General features: G+C 41.6%; 3 protein-coding genes across 3 annotated transcripts; 2 read left to right on the forward strand and 1 right to left on the reverse strand.

Annotated features, from left to right (window-relative positions):
* The first annotated feature begins 209 nt into the window (after nt 1–209).
* Nucleotides 210–2917, forward strand: LOC116918740 (protein abrupt). Its single transcript, XM_032924480.2, has 4 exons — nt 210–433; nt 518–714; nt 840–1977; nt 2043–2917. Exons 2-4 carry the CDS (start codon nt 520–522, stop codon nt 2258–2260), a joined length of 1551 nt encoding a protein of 516 aa, XP_032780371.1. The 5' UTR covers nt 210–433; nt 518–519; the 3' UTR covers nt 2261–2917.
* Nucleotides 2811–6054, reverse strand: LOC116918737 (probable C-mannosyltransferase DPY19L1). Its single transcript, XM_032924477.2, has 12 exons — nt 5851–6054; nt 5657–5774; nt 5459–5591; nt 5122–5394; nt 4772–5041; nt 4439–4675; nt 3934–4377; nt 3767–3870; nt 3680–3697; nt 3460–3615; nt 3272–3397; nt 2811–3197 (listed from the first exon to the last, which is right to left on the reverse strand). The coding sequence occupies exons 1-12, from the start codon at nt 5915–5917 to the stop codon at nt 3002–3004; spliced, it is 2142 nt and encodes a 713-aa protein (XP_032780368.1). The 5' UTR covers nt 5918–6054; the 3' UTR covers nt 2811–3001.
* Nucleotides 6055–6330: 276 nt separating this feature from the next.
* LOC116918736 (ATP-citrate synthase) lies at nt 6331–12733 on the forward strand. The gene is made up of 15 exons (XM_032924476.2): nt 6331–6488; nt 7130–7302; nt 7464–7586; nt 7737–7799; nt 7866–8059; nt 8136–8610; nt 9036–9193; nt 9265–9436; nt 9501–10117; nt 10191–10806; nt 10885–11094; nt 11174–11353; nt 11425–11585; nt 11750–11826; nt 11933–12733. The coding sequence occupies exons 2-15, from the start codon at nt 7147–7149 to the stop codon at nt 12025–12027; spliced, it is 3297 nt and encodes a 1098-aa protein (XP_032780367.1). The 5' UTR covers nt 6331–6488; nt 7130–7146; the 3' UTR covers nt 12028–12733.
* Nucleotides 12734–16087: the final 3354 nt, after the last annotated feature.

Below are 16087 nucleotides of genomic sequence, written 5' to 3' on the forward strand. Positions count from 1 at the left end.
GATGGACTTATTTCATTGCTTTTAGTGTCACTGTGGTGTAACTGTTCCAATGAAATTTTTTCTTCATCGAAATTGTTCGTTACTCGCCACGTACAAGTGAATATGGACGGTTCTTCAGTTCCTTTTTGCCTTCTTGCTGTTCTTATACATTCATTACAGTGCGGGCCTTGGGGCGGGGGTTGAGGGGAAGGGAGGGGAGGAGGAGGTTACGCGCGTCATAAGGCCATAAGGTCAGTAGTACCCAATGCTCGAACGAATACTCAGTTCTTGCATTTAGCGTTAGAGAGAGAGCCTCGAGAGACGTCGTTTTTCCTCTCAGCGTCTGGGCAATTTAACTAATGTTTGTACCTCATCCGTATTTCTTAAGTCTCTGGCACGTAACATGTTCTAATTAGGCAAGTTCTATGTGATCCAGATCATCTGCCACCTTCAGGTATGTACTCATAACAAGACGCAAAACTGCAGCATCTTGTTGACGTTTAGTATTCATAAACAATATTTTGTTTTTCCTGTGAAGAAATGGGCGAATCAGATAGCGGCCAGCAATATTGTCTTCGCTGGAATAATCATTCTGATACCATCATCTCAGAATTTGAAGTGTTACTTGGGCAAGAAGATTTTGTGGATGTTACACTCTCTTGTGAGAGGCGTAGTGTCAAGGCACACAAAGTTGTGTTGTCTGCATGTTCAACATATTTTCGAAGACTTCTTAAGGTAAGGCAGTTATTCACATCTTTTTGTCATGCTTGTTTTAAATCTTAAAACAAGTAATAGTCAATTTTCCCGATTGACTTATGAAACACACAGCTAGTTTTGGATAAACAATTAAATTTTTTTAGGATAATCCTTGTCAGCACCCCATCATCATCTTACGAGATGTTGCTTACTCTGAGCTTTCAGCCATTCTTTTCTTCATGTACCACGGTCAAGTGATGGTTGAACAAGACCGAATACCACAACTTCTTCAGACAGCCCAGTTATTGGAAGTTCGAGGATTGTGTGAAGTTAGAGAAAGCCAATCTGCTTCCAATAAAGAAGATAAAGAGGGAGAAACACCACCACTTAAAGGAAATCAGTCTTTCCTTGCCGGTCTCCTGAACACCAGTATCTCTGCCACAAAGCGGTGTACATCTGTCTCTGACACCAACTCCTGTAGCAATTCCAGTCCTATCCCGTCGCCAGTTGCCAAAAGACAACGATGTTCTGGAGGTTCGTCACGCCCTGTGCCCATGTTGCAATCAATTTTATCTCAGCAACTTGCTGTGCCCATGACACCAACTTTTGATTTGACCAAATCAATGGGAAGCTCCACCAGAGCTCTGACAGCATTGGCTTGCAAAGTTCAAGCCAATACATCGTCCTCTCCACATGCGGCATCGACAACAAATTGCACCCCTGGCAATATCCTTCCGACGTCGTTAGAAAATTTACTGAATCTAAGCTCAGTAGTTATGGCAGCTGCTTCGTCGGGATGTCAGAACAACGGAGCTGACATCTCTGCCACTAGTTCGTCGGATGAGGACATGAACGACAAAGATGATAAAGTCGAATCCTCGTTTGGTGACTTGGAAAACAGCAGTCATGGTGGACGAGATATGGAGCCTGACCCGCAGGTAGTCGAGATCAAAGAAGAGCCTCTGGTGGATTTTGAGGACGAGTTTGGGGAGGAAAATAGTCCCCGCGGGGCTGGAGGGGGAGGTCCTAGTGGCGACGAAGAAAGCGAAAGTGAAACAGAGTTAGGAGCGATAAGTGAGAACAGTCGAGGAGAAGCATTCTCACTTCCGCTATTGGCACAGCATTTGGCTGCGCCAAACCTATTAAGTGCATCGGCCAAACTTCGCGCTGCCGCTTCTCAAGCTCGTCACCTCTCAACCAGCAGTAATGACAGCATGTCCCAGCTCGTTATGGGTCCTTCAACTTCACCTGATGCAGGAGGACCAGCTGCCATGTCAACAAGATCCGATACCGCCAGTCCCAGTAAGTTAATCAGGGAATCCCAAGTTTTTCCAAGTTGCTCATTGTTCATTTTAATTTCCCCATAGGTTTTGATCCCCTTGCGGGTGACCCCCCACGCAAATTGGCCTTCCATGAGCCACGCCCCTGTCCAATCTGTCGCCGAATGTACCGCGATGCCGCTACCTTACGCACCCACACCGCCATTATGCATGCTGAAGGAAGGGATCCATTCGCTTGTCTGTGCGGAGAACTATTCCGCACTAAATACGAAATGTACAATCACAAGAAGAATGGTCACAGATGAAAGCGTTTCCTCTATTTGTTTCCTTTTTCGTATGCCTCCAGTGATAGTTATTTTTCATTATTCGTCGAGTTTTCTTTTTGTATTTTTCCTCGTTCGTGTATCCAGTGAAATATTTTTATATTTGTTCAGGTTCGTAACTAGCCTGTCAAACGTGGTTTTATTAATTTATGACTATTTTCGCTATTTACGCTTCGACCGCCTGCGGCCTCTGCAAGACTGGGGCAATTGGCATTATGTGCAAGCTTTTTATTTGTTTTTTGGTTTTTTTTTTTTCATTTTTATATCTACCAGTATGTTTCCTATGCATTGATATGAATTTTCCAGTGTCAAATAGTTCCTTTGACTTTCCGTACTATGTTGAAAGCATTTGAAATAATAGTTACTTATGAAACCCAGCTATTGCTGCTGCCAACGCGTGCATAGTGCCGTGGTTTTTGAGCAGGTGAACGACATGTCCAGTGATCCCGTAATAGTGCTCAACCATTCCACAGTACCCATCGTGTGTACCGGACTAAACGAGCCCGTAGAAATAAGTGTATCACCATTTGAATTCCCGCTAAAACACAGCAAAGTGTATTCGCGTATCTTTGTCTACTGTTCTCCATGTCCCCCTATGTACAATTTCGGCTGTAAAATAAAACCACTTGTTTGTTTAAATATGTCATCTTGGTTTCTTGTTTTGTTTCATTCACTTTTCTCTTGATTTAGCAAATTCTTTTCCCTGTAGAATAACTGACTTTTTCATTGACGATACTGGCGAGGTGGAAGTTTTACTTCTACGTAACGTGAAGGCACGCGTAAAACGACGTAGATCTCATTGGAGAAGACTCGCTGTAAAGGACTGGGATTACCTTCAAACAACACCGAACACAGAGGGTTGAGATCTTTTCGGTGGGGCTCTTCTATGTCCCAAATGTCCAACATGCTGCAACCGGGCCTGGATAATCCGAAGAAAAGTGTTCGTATATGCACAGCTGTCTTTTAACGAAACGAAAATAAATCAGCGCTTACCGTGGCTCACCAAAACACCAGTGATCCTGGAGAACGAAATACGTTACCTTGAGATCAACTAGTGAACGATATAATTCGGTCACAGTGCCGCGACCAAACGCCCGATAGACTGTCTTTGTGCGTTCTCTACGGTTGGTAATGTAGTTGTTTTACATAACTGAAAGTCTCAATATTTCTTATTTGATCACCTGAGGTTAGCATATTCGTAGTGTGGATGATTAATTACTGGTCTTTGTGTAGTAAGTAATATTGATGACATGATAGGCATTGGTCCTGCAAAGGCTGCCTCTTCTCGCGGCGTCTCCTTTTGAATCCAATTAATCAAATCCTCTAAAGCTGGATTACTTTTTTTTTCAAATTTTAAAACATTAGTTTTTAATTTATCTTTCATTTTTTTGCAATTAATACCTGTATTCTCCGATAATACTAGTACAAGAAAAAAAAATTATTAATTTTTTCTTCTATAGAACTCTTAGAAACAAAGGAAAACAATACCTTCTTTGTTCTTTGAGATTACGTAAACCGGCAAAGCTCATCCCGCTTAATAATGCCGCCAGCAACGCCAAGTGCATTAGTTTGCCTTTGACGAAAAACATGTACTAAAAACAAAAAAATTATAGTAGATAATATCAACGCATGGAAGAATTGTTACGTCTAGATACCTTCTTAGAAGCAACCAGACTGGCAATTATACACAAATGCGGTGACATGAAGAGCTTCAGACGCATTATTGTTGCCGCCATGATGATAAATGCCATTAGCTGTAAAATATTATACTGAACAGCAGCATCAACTTTCCGATGCGACGACGTTTCATTTTTTGATATTTCTTTCAAGTGTCGGGATTCTCTTTGCTTTTTTATTGATAAGGAAGCGGCTACGCGCTTCTGGCATACTTCGCCGTTATTTGCAATGTCTCCAAAACCTGCAGCGTATAGTGCAACGCTTCCAATAGCTGTGTAGACAATAGGCAGTAAAAGGGTTGAAGACAATCGGTAAACGGTAGACAGTGACAAAAAATCAAATTCAGCTGCGCAAGTGTAGAGCATTGTATGGAAGTCACGGAAGGAAGTGAATTTTGATCTCATCAGATTGAAAATATGAGCCTGGTGAATTAATTTGACATTGTTACTATTGCGTAAATACTAATAATGTGTTTGAACTTACGTCGTCTTTTGATCCTAACAGAGTTGACACGCAAAATCTTAAAAGAAAAGTACCGATGCAGACCATTGCAACATGGATGACTGTGTTCCTAAGCTTCACCCACTCACTTTGAGGGCGAGATGAGAAATGGGGAAGAAACACGATGAAGCCCAGTAACACGACGACCGAACAGGAATATAAAGATGTCAGGAGCATTTCATTTGCGAATAGCAATACGATAGCATTTTGCAGTCCAATCTGTTAAATCAAAACAAAAAAGACAGAAGGAAAAAACAATGCACATGACTTGGGAGAGAAAACGAAAAATCAAATGCAAAAATAAAAAAAAAGTACCAGATTTCCAAGAAAAACCACAGTTATATTCGGACGTGGAGCAGAATTTTGGATCCATAACACTGTCAAACTGAGCACTTGTGTGAGGAAGACAAATTGCGAAAATTGCCAGGTAACTAGTGAAGCCGTAGTAGTGAAGGCAATCCAACATAAATGTTTCCAATGCGGTGTAGTTTGACGCAAACACCAAGACACTGACAAAATTTGGGCCAAAATCAATGGATAGCCGAAGCTTTCTCGCAACGGGGGTGTCCACTGGACGCGTGTGCACTAACCACCAAACAAGGTTAAATAGGATTATTAAGTGAAATATGTTTAAAGCCACTGTGGTTACGGAAATTACGCCATACCTCTCCATGGTTGAAGAAGAAACTTGAAATTGCAATTATGCCTCCAAATATGGAGCGGCTCAGGTAGCAACCATAAATGAAAATAAGCGCGGCAGTTATTCCTGCAAAAATCCATACTCCATTGATGTAAAAATATGACGCGTCTCCCAAGCCTTCGCAGCTCCAAACGGAAGGTAAATCGTCACCGCGATCTACTTGCCAACATTCTTTGGTTTTGATGCCAATCAATTTTGCAAAGTGTACAAATCCTCTAAATGCAGCTCCCAAAAGTACCTACAGACAATTTTTAATTATATTCAAATAACAAATAAATGTTTAATGGAAAAAGCACAGCTACCTCGGGATAGAGATTGAATCTCTGTAATGTGTTAATAGTAGATGGATACTCAGTTTTATTGTCATTCATTATGTGATGAAGCCCAGAAATGAATGATGGAGCATTAACTATCCTTTTATAATATGAGTAGTAACTAGGATAAATTTTTAAACATTAACTAATACCAACAAATGGCAAAGCCACAAAATAATAACATACAAGCCCATCTCAGTGCGGAAAGTCATTTCCCTCTCAAGAGTGGAGAGATGGGAGAAGTGTCGATCATTTTCAAACATGGTAGATACATGGTAAAAATTGAGGCAGCTACACACTAATGCTAAAAATAGTACGACGAAAAAATTTATACGTCAGCATCAATTTGAAGAAACTCTTTGAAGGAAAAAGTAACTCACCAACGGATGCGATCAGTGTGTACTGCGTGTAACTTGTGATTGTTGGAACAGTTGATCCATCGTTCATGATTCTTCCAATTTCCTGAATTATTTCACCACGTGTTTTTGCTTGTATTTTGTTTGTTTTTTTTGCCTGCTTGGAAAACTACTTGATGTCAGCTGTGTTTCAACTGTCGGCTTTCTCTGTCGTCTGTGGTGCCAGTAACAGCCGAGTTGTATTCGGTGCCATAAAATATTAACAGATGGCTGCAGCTACTACTAGTTGAATGATAGTCGTAAGAAAATATAGTTGCATCGTTGTACGTACTCATAATATTCACTGAATCACAATTTTGAAAGTTAATTAATTTTTCTTCAACGAGCACTTGTATCCCTAAATGTTGGAAAGTCGTGGTTAACATAAAAATTGGTTTAGTTATACTTTCCGTCGCTAGATGATGAATTAATATTATTCAGGTAATGAAAAAACTCTCTAAAGACGGTCTGCTTTCCCTGTAGTCTGTAAAATTGCCAGCATTCCTGTCAAACCTGTTCACGAGTGAACGTGTCACTCGTCATCCCACGGAACTCTCATATTTTAGCCTCTTTTAAGTTTTCCCATCCGACTAACTTCAGCTTTAATTTGAATAATTTTTATCGTAAGTACAAATTTCTTCTTTGTTTTATTTTTGGTGGCAATTTTTTTTCTGTTTTATCCGCAAATATTTAAATTTTCTGTACACGTCACGGAGTTTTAAAATGGGATGTGTAGCTAACAATTTGCATCTAGCCTTCATTTACCTTTTTAACTATAAACTTTTATAGATCATATGAAATAAGTTTATTTTACAATTATTATTATTATTTTGTTCACCTAGTTATTACTCTTCGAAAGCATCGCTGTGTAATCAGTCCACCGTTAGGGTAACTTTCTCCAGCTGCCCCCTCCGGGTGTTATCGTTTCTCGTCAGACAGGTTTGGGATAGCCAAGGATTTCTACTTCCGTATTTTTAACGTGAATGTCTTTTCTTAAAATTATTTGTTCTCTTTCTTTATCAAATAGTCCTACTTTCAAGTACATTATCAGATTAAAATGAAACGACTGACACAAACATTTCGCTGTTGTTTGCATCGTCTCTTTCATGTTAACGTGAGGGTATAGGATTGTGTGGGAGGAAGAAAGAAAGGAGGGTGGGCAATAGCGGATCAATACCTATGGCGACGCAAACGAGAGCACTCACCTTTGCTAAACGTTGAGGTTGGCAAATCTAACCATCTTTTTTTCCCTGTCTATTTGCAGTCTAGACTACATATAGAATGTCTGCCCGAGCCATTTGGGAAGCCACGGGCAAGAGTTTGATTAACCGGAATTTAAATTATTCTAACGGTGTGGCCAAGTGCCGCTTCGCCGTCTATGACCAAAGTGTACCATGGAACCAACTTGTCGAACAGGAGCCTTGGCTAGAAACAGAGGTAAACGAATGAGTCCTTGAAAAAGCAAAACATTTCTTCGAAGAAAAGGATGTTTTGTCGTCATTGGTTGCATTAGAACTCGCTTTGAAAGTTCCGAGTATTCACCGAAAGGAAGTTGCCCATCATGGTTATTTTTCTTTGTTATGTTTATAATTATTTAGAAATTGGTGGTGAAGCCGGATCAGCTCATCAAAAGACGTGGTAAATTGGGTCTTATCAAGGTCAATGTAGATCTCGCCCAAGTTCAGGAATGGGTAAACGAACGAATCGACAAAGACGTTCAGGTAATATATCTTATGATTAAAGAACAACAAAATTGTAATTTAATACTTGAGTAGTAATATCTTGACTACATTTCTAAAATATTGTCATCAAGTTCGGTGTGCAAGTATTGCAGCAATCATTTTTTTTTGTGTCGCAACGTATGACTTTAGGTGGGGAAGGCGACTGGCAAACTGCGTCGTTTCATTATCGAACCGTTTATTGCACATAAAGACGTGAGCATATAGATAAGTGCGATACATTGAGTATGTTTCTAAGCTTAACAACGTTGGATAAAATAGGAGGAAGAGGCGTACGTGTGCATTTATTCTGAACGCAACGGTGACGTCATTCTCTTCCACCATCAAGGAGGCGTAGACATTGGCGATGTAGACGAAAAAGCTTTGCGCCTGTCCGTGGAAATCGATAGTAAACCCAGCCAGGAACAAATATCAAGCGGTTTGCTGGTTAACGTTACCGATGCTGCCAAAAAACAGTAAATTTATTTATTTTTTATTTACATTTAATAACATTTTGCCTCTAATTAATACATTTATTTTTCTCCATTTCAGACGAGTTGCTGAATTTATCGTTGCCCTCTACGATGTCTACGTCAATCTGCATTTTACCTATATGGAAATTAATCCGTTGGTGGTGACGGATGATGGTGGAGTATTCATGCTGGATCTGGCGGCCAAGATCGATGCCACGGCCGATTTTCTGTGCCGCACCAAGTGGGGAGATATTGAATACCCACCTCCTTTCGGTCGCGACGCCTACCCCGAAGAGGCCTATATCGCCGATTTGGATTCGAAGAGCGGCGCTTCTTTGAAATTAACAATCTTGAATAGGGCCGGTCGTATTTGGACCATGGTGGCCGGCGGTGGTGCTTCAGTCATTTACTCAGATACCATCTGCGATCTAGGAGGAGCTAGCGAATTGGCCAACTATGGCGAGTACTCTGGTGCTCCGTCCGAACAACAAACTTATGAATATGCCAAAACCATTCTGAGTCTTATGACGCAAGATAAACACCCTGACGGAAAGGTAACTATTGCAATTTCCATTCAATGAATAGGAAAATACCCTGAAATTCGATGCAAAGTGCGGGAATTCTCGTCTTTTTAAAATTTGTCGATGCGTCATGATTGCATGATGGTATACATTACCTCGCTTCCGGTCTTATCACCAACTGTTGAGGAAGTAATCTTGATTTTAATGGGCTATGATTGCGACCACCCGGCTGTTTAAATGTTGGGATCAAAGGTTGGACGCGTGGTTTCACTTAAAAAGTATAACATTCGTATTGCTGATAAGCGTTTTTTTTCCCCCCTCTTGAACGAAATATCAAGTTTCATGTAAAATGTCATATGGTGTGATCAGAATGATGTCATCGGTTTTTAACCCGGACATCCATGACTGCGGTCACGTTGTTTCTAAACAGCTTAACGTCTTTATTTTCTTGCGTTTAGGTGCTGATCATTGGTGGTGGAATCGCTAATTTCACTAATGTGGCGGCCACGTTCAAAGGCATTGTCAAGGCCCTGCTGCAGTACCAGGTCAAGTTGGTGGAGCATAAGGTTTCAATCTTTGTCCGCCGAGCTGGACCCAACTACCAGGAGGGACTTCGGTTAGGAATTTTCTTTCTAATCGCCCATCTAAAATGATTGACTTTGAACCATTTTTGTTTCGCTTCGACAGAGTGATGCGTGAAGTAGGCGCTAACTTGGGCATACCTGTGCACGTTTTCGGGCCGGAAACCCACATGACTGCCGTTGTGGGCATGGCTCTTGGCAAACGTCCCATTCCTAGCGCATCTGTAGTAGAATTCTCTACAGCTAATTTCTTGCTGCCAGGCGGCCAGGAAGATGAGGTTCTGCAGTCTCGTGAATATCTTCTTTTTAGAAATTTCTCTAATCCATCATCTGTTTTGACAGTTGCCTAGAGCGCGGGCCGTTTCCCAGGACTCTGGTGTAGGAAACCGTAACTCTTGGGACGAGAAAGAAGGATCACGTGCCACTGCCGCAGCTTCGGCCTCATCCCTGGCTTTTCTAAAACCATTGTTCACCTCCGAGACCAAAGCGATCGTGTGGGGCATGCAGACGCGTGCCGTCCAATCTATGTTGGATTTCGACTTTGTATGCAGACGCAAAGAACCTTCCGTAGCTGCCATGGTGTACCCGTTCACTGGAGACCACAAGCAAAAATTCTATTGGGGTCACGGTGAGGTGTTTATCTCCGTTTACAAATCGATGGACGACGCTATGAAGAAGCATCCCACTGCCGACGTCATGGTCAATTTTGCCTCTCTCCGTTCCGCCTATGAGAGCACGGTGGAGGCTATGACTTACCCGCAAATCCGCACCATTGCCATCATCGCTGAAGGCATTCCTGAGAATTCGACGCGCAAACTGAACAAGTTGGCCGCCCAGAAAAATGTGTCTATTATTGGCCCAGCTACTGTGGGTGGCATTAAACCTGGTTGCTTGAAAATTGGCAACACTGGCGGTATGATGGATAACATCCTTCATTCAAAGCTCTATCGTCCTGGCAGGTAATGCGCGTCTCTTCTAAGACTAAAAGAAAAACCAAACAAATAAAATTCTGTAATATTTATTTGTGTACAGCGTGGCGTATGTGTCGCGCTCTGGTGGCATGTCCAACGAATTGAACAACATTATCGCTCATCACTCGAACGGTGTCTGCGAAGGCGTTGCCATTGGTGGAGATCGTTACCCGGGGACAACCTTCATTGACCATCTGCTCCGCTATCAAAACGATCCGGAAGTCAAGATGTTGGTCCTTTTGGGTGAAGTTGGAGGCGTCGAAGAATACGACGTTTGCCGAGCTTTGACCGATGGAAGAATTAACAAGCCTTTGATTGCTTGGTGCATTGGCACGTGCGCTAGCATGTTCTCATCCGAAGTCCAATTTGGTCACGCCGGAGCTTGTGCCAATGCCGAACGTGAAACGGCCCTGTCCAAGAACAAGGCTTTAGCTGAAGCTGGAGCTCATGTGCCGCAAAGTTTCGACGATTTGGGAGAAGTCATTCAAAAAGTTTACAATCAATTGGTTAGCGACGGAACGATTGTACCTCGCGAGGAAGTTCCGCCACCCACCGTACCGATGGATTATTCGTGGGCTCGCGAACTTGGGCTGATCCGCAAACCTGCCTCATTCATGACCAGCGTCAGCGATGAACGCGGTCAAGAGCTTCTCTATGCTGGAATGCCCATCAGCGAGGTTTGCATAACTATTTGATTTTTTTTTTTTTTAACAAGTTCATTGGATTTGATGTTAACCGTTTGTATTTTGGTACAGGTACTGAAACAAAACCTAGGCATCGGTGGAGTGATTTCGTTGCTTTGGTTCCAGCGCCGTCTGCCCGTCTATGCGTGCAAATTCATCGAAATGTGTTTGATGGTGACTGCTGATCACGGACCGGCCGTCTCCGGGGCTCACAACACAATTGTGTGCGCTAGAGCCGGAAAAGATCTCGTATCCTCTTTAGTGTCTGGACTGTTGACCATTGTAAGTCACTAATCGGAGAGTATTCGGATATGGAAAGCGAAAAGAGGAGGTTCAGTTCAGTGTTATTGCCTGTTTGTAGGGCGATCGTTTCGGTGGCGCTTTGGATGCTGCAGCCCGTCAATTCAGCGAAGCTTACGATGCCGGACAACATCCAATGGAATTCGTTAATAGCATGCGCAAGAAGGGTGAACTGATTATGGGCGTTGGTCATCGCGTTAAGAGTATTAACAACCCCGACATGCGTGTCACCATTATCAAAGTATTACATTTTGGGGGATTAAGATTTTTTCGGGATGTAACTTTTGTTTTTCTTCTTTAAATTTCGTGTAGGAGTTTTTACGCGAACACTTTCCAGCCACGCCCCTACTCGACTACGCGCTCGAAGTTGAGAAGATAACCACCAGCAAAAAGCCAAATTTAATTCTTAACGTGGACGGCATTATTGGCGTGGCTTTTGTCGACCTTCTCCGCAACTCTGGATGCTTTACTCGGTACGACCGGATTGATTTTTAGTTTATATGTATTTATTATTCTTTTTGGATGTTTCTTTATGATTTTCGTTGTCTCTTTGTTGTTTTTTTCGGACTGGCGCTTCGTGTGAACCATTGATGGATTGTTCGTTTATCTTGCATTTCGACGATATTTGTTGATATAGGGAGGAGGCACATGAGTACATAGAGATCGGCACGATCAACGGCCTTTTCGTCTTGGGTCGATGCACGGGCTTTATCGGTACGTGCGGCATCGAGTTTCAAACAAGATTTCTGTCCCCTTTTTTTTCTGCATTCGTCAACTCTTCTTTTTTTTTTCTATTTCCTCTTTTTGTGTGACACAACAGGCCACTATCTGGATCAAAGGCGATTGAAGCAAGGACTATATCGTCATCCTTGGGACGACATTTCTTATATCCTGCCGGAAAAATACTCTGAATAGGAGCCCCGCTGTAGGCGCCAGTTGAAGAAACGAGAACGTAGCTGTATCAAAAAAGCGGAAGAAAGATAATCTTCGTAGTTCGATGTGATAATAGAAGAAGGAAGAGAGAAAAAAAGAGCAAAGGAAAAAAAAAAAATTAAATAGAAGACAAGCTTCATAGGCAGCTTTCAAACGTCGATGTCTTCATTGTTGTGATGCACACTCTTCAGCACCAAGACTTTTCCCTCAATTTTGCACTCGTAGATAGGAGAAGAGGTGGGAATGCACACACGCACAACAAGGCACTTGAAAAGGCAAAAGAAAAAAAAATTTTTTTAAATTTGCGTGTTTTTTTTATCGTTGTCCCCTCCCCCCTCCCATTTCTTCTCTGCTTGGCAAGAGGAGAAATGAATTGCTCTTCCGGAAATTTGTCTCGAAAAACGAAACGTCTCCATTCTGAAAATATCATTCCTCTTTTTATATTTTATTTTTTTCGATTCTCGCATTTTCCGAAATGCAAAATGACACTGATACGTTCCATCTGTAGCATCAAAGATTTCAACAAATTTAATCTCGTTTTTAGTTTAAACTAATCCCATGATTTTTGTTCTTTTTATCATTTTTTTACGGTGTACGGGACAGAGTAAATGTTTTGATTTTTTTTTTCACCCAAGAGCATCATTGGCTATTTTAAAAATTGTTGAGCAATAAACGGTGTTTTAGTGTGCTTATTGATTCCAGCCTTCCGTTTCTTCGAGTCTGTGAGAAAAAAAAAATGATATAAAATAAGCCCCGCAAAAAGATGAAGGCGAAAGATGATCGAATTCCGTTATCGATTTGAAATCGGTCGATGATTTCAGCTGTTGGGTCAATCTAAGGGGTGGAGTGCGTGACTGTCGGGACTTTGACGAAGGGAATGACGATTGTTCTGTTCACTTGCGCCATTCCTTTACTCTCTTTGTCTCTTCAAATTGGGTCTGATTTCTGTTGATACGTTTCTTTTTCACGTGTCTTCTTTTTAAAATTCTATCATCTTCGACCGGGATTTGTATCGATTGCGATGATTCCTGTAGCCCTCGTATTTCCTATACGAGAAAGGAAATAAACTTGTAGTTCGAATTAGACTAAGATTTCATAGTGGAAACTTTAACCGAAGCTCTTTTGTTGATTGAAGTGTTGTAGTTCGTTCAAACTTGAAGAATATTTACAGTTTTTATCATCTCTTAGCAGTAGGTCATCCACTAACTTGGATTGTCTAACATCTAGAAGTTTCTAGTTCCATTGGCAATGTAGTACCCGAGTATTACATCGTTAATGAATTCTGGTTTGCTGGCTATAAAAGTCAAAGGCTTGCAACATTTGTATTGCTGTCCACTAATATTTCATGAACGATACACGCAACGAAGGGTAGCATGTGTTTTTAGAACTTCTATTCTTTGACTCTATTGGCCTCACGAGTTTTGTTGGTCATATTTAATGGACATTTGCTTCGGTTCTCCTACGATCCTGCGTATATTTCTTCGTTCAATGGCCGAGGTCTGCTGTCACCCAACGATATGCAGTTGCATAAGTTCTGTTTAGCCTTGCATTTATACTTTCAAATTTCGTTTTCAAAGCGGCCCTGCTGTCGCCACTCATCATTCCAGACGGACGTCCGTATATTGCGTTAAATCCTTCTTTTGGCCGTCTGCTTTTCCCCCTTTTCACAGTATTACTTGATTTGATTTGCTAAATATAATTTGCGCGTCCATTCATCCTAAGTGTGGTATAGAGCAGGATGTTGGCAGCTCTGGTTTAATGCCAATGCCTTGATATCGACTACCGGATGTACTACCATTTGCGTGAATTCTAGTGCAGCAGAAGGGAGCCAAGAGTTAGCCGGACATCAGTTCTATTCGCTCATGCGGTAAACAACTTTTGGGAGGTGCTCTTTGCCGTTTTTCTACGCGCTTCTGAGCGTAGACAGTTGGTCGATGCTGTTGGTAAAACTCGGTCAAATACTTATTACAGCAGATGGGACTTTCAAAGAGGAGGTAACACATCAAAGATAGAGCCTCAAGTCTGTCGTTTCAGAAAAAAAACAACAACTTTCGAGTATCACCGATATGTAAGATGAAACGCGAATGCTGGACGTCTTACACGATATATACACACACACGCAAAGAATGTTTTGCTTCGATATTCTTAATATCAAATATTTATTAGCGTTTGTTTTATAATCTCTTCCACGTCAAAGTCTTATGGGCTTAATGGCGGGGAAAAACACTCTTGTGAAGTGTGTGGGACTTTCGTAGAGTTTTTTGTTTTGTATATTTTTAACATTTCATTGTGAGAAGTTCAAACTTTGATGGGTTTCTGAAGAAACTCTTATGAGCTTTTATCAATAGGACACCATAGTCCGAATGAGAAGGGGAGTAAATAGGCGAAGACAATGACACGGAATCAAAAGACTAATTTAAAATCAAATCAAAGACATCGTCGACAAACGGGCAACAGCCGCCGCACACCGAATAAACAGTATATCCAATTAGCGGTGCAGGGTTTATTCTGTCAAGAACACCAAGCGCAAAGCGTGAGCGTGTAGTCCTTCACCCAAATCGGCCACTATTGTGCGCCCCCCAGTTCCTACATACAATGTCGAATCTTTTGTCTCCTTACTGTTTGGCTCGCCTAACGTCAGTTGTGTGCGGCACTGTATTTAGTGTGTATTTTCAAAATGACTGTATAGCGTAGCCCTTTTTTGTGTTGCCGCACCGTCTCTTTGTTGTGTAGGCTCAGACGCAGCCTCGCCCGAGACTTAGATTACAGAGCCATCGTATATAAAAGCGTAAGAGCACTAAATCTAGGCTTGCATCAAGACTTCTGAAATCCTGAAAAGAGAACAGACGGTGTACGAGAGAAGGGGGATATACATGTAATACCAACAGCATCTTCGAACGTTCTGCTCTTTGCATTGTATCTAGACGGCCGACCGTCTGAGATTACCCAGAAGCGAGGCTTCTTTATCAGTTGCCATCGCATACAATGCACACACTCTTTCTCTTGTCGGGCTTTCTATACTTTGGCCTTTCATGCAACACAGAGCCCGTGAGACTGTGAGGATTCGATGAAATCCAAATTGATATAGAATAGTACATAGAATATTGCGTGGTATATCCTCGCTGACATCAGCCGTTTTCGCTTTGAAGCCGCTAGTAATAAGGTTTGTTTTTGTTTGAAATTTTTTGTTTAGTTATTTATCATCTTATACATGTCTGTTTTTAACGTTTATTTTTTTCCCCCAAAGTTTACTCGCCTCGCTGTTGTATATATATGTCTGCTGTACCATCTGCCGTGCACTTGGAAGTAACACCCATCCATCCTCGTTTGCAAAGTTCTCTTTTTAACGATTGTCTTTGCTGACAAGTATAATAAAGTAGCTTACACACAATGTAGAACAGCCTACTGGTGCTACCTTCTCTACTGGTCTTAGAAGGCCCCGAGATGCCGTTTTTTTGTATGAATGCGATCGTCGGGATAAAACATCTAAAGTGCTAGATTTTCAATAAAGAATCAGGAGAACGGATCATCCGCATTTGTTATTATTACTCTTACAATATGTATAGGCCTATTCTTCGTTGAAAGTCAACGTATAATTACAGAGAAATGGAGAAAAAAGTTTGGCTTGATTAATGGTAATGTATAACTGATCTTTTACATATTCTATATTTAACATAGTGCCGCCTAAACCTAATTCTAAACTAGACTAGTCTACTCCTATCTTATGTCTTAATTAAATAGCCATCCTGTCATCGCACTTTCAAACATGACCGTATGTGACTATAATGCATTTGTGCGGCGTCTGTTTTGCGTGTGGGCTCGCAGTGAGAGCCTACTCGGAAGAGGTTTTACGATTTAGACATACAGAAGACATACCGCGTATGACGAGATACGTCATACTCGGTTATGTCCTCCACCACGCCTTGTCTTTGTTCTCGTCCCTAACGTTGAATGCATTAAAGCTCTCGTTCCTTGCAAGCGTCATGCGAGCCTGTTCGCGTACATACCGATGCTCCTCGAAGAAAAGCTCATCGCGTACACA

This window comes from Daphnia magna, linkage group LG3 (assembly GCF_020631705.1).
Source record: "Daphnia magna isolate NIES linkage group LG3, ASM2063170v1.1, whole genome shotgun sequence".
Taxonomy (NCBI): Eukaryota; Metazoa; Arthropoda; class Branchiopoda; order Diplostraca; family Daphniidae; genus Daphnia; species Daphnia magna.

Bases quoted from the DNA above. Each gene is read 5' to 3' on its own strand.
- LOC116918740 (XM_032924480.2), top strand. From the start codon at position 520: ATGGGCGAATCAGATAGCGGCCAGCAATATTGTCTTCGCTGGAATAAT. The intron at 715-839 runs GTAAGGCAGTTA...AAATTTTTTTAG, and splicing joins ATTTTCGAAGACTTCTTAAG to GATAATCCTTGTCAGCACCC. The intron at 1,978-2,042 runs GTAAGTTAATCA...ATTTCCCCATAG, and splicing joins ATCCGATACCGCCAGTCCCA to GTTTTGATCCCCTTGCGGGT.
- LOC116918737 (XM_032924477.2), bottom strand. From the start codon at position 5,917: ATGAACGATGGATCAACTGTTCCAACAATCACAAGTTACACGCAGTAC. The intron at 5,592-5,656 runs GTATGTTATTAT...AATTTATCCTAG, and splicing joins TTCCGCACTGAGATGGGCTT to TTACTACTCATATTATAAAA. The intron at 3,871-3,933 runs GTATCTAGACGT...TTTTGTTTTTAG, and splicing joins GTCTGGTTGCTTCTAAGAAG to TACATGTTTTTCGTCAAAGG.
- LOC116918736 (XM_032924476.2), top strand. From the start codon at position 7,147: ATGTCTGCCCGAGCCATTTGGGAAGCCACGGGCAAGAGTTTGATTAAC. The intron at 7,303-7,463 runs GTAAACGAATGA...ATAATTATTTAG, and splicing joins AGCCTTGGCTAGAAACAGAG to AAATTGGTGGTGAAGCCGGA. The intron at 11,586-11,749 runs GTACGACCGGAT...TTGTTGATATAG, and splicing joins AACTCTGGATGCTTTACTCG to GGAGGAGGCACATGAGTACA.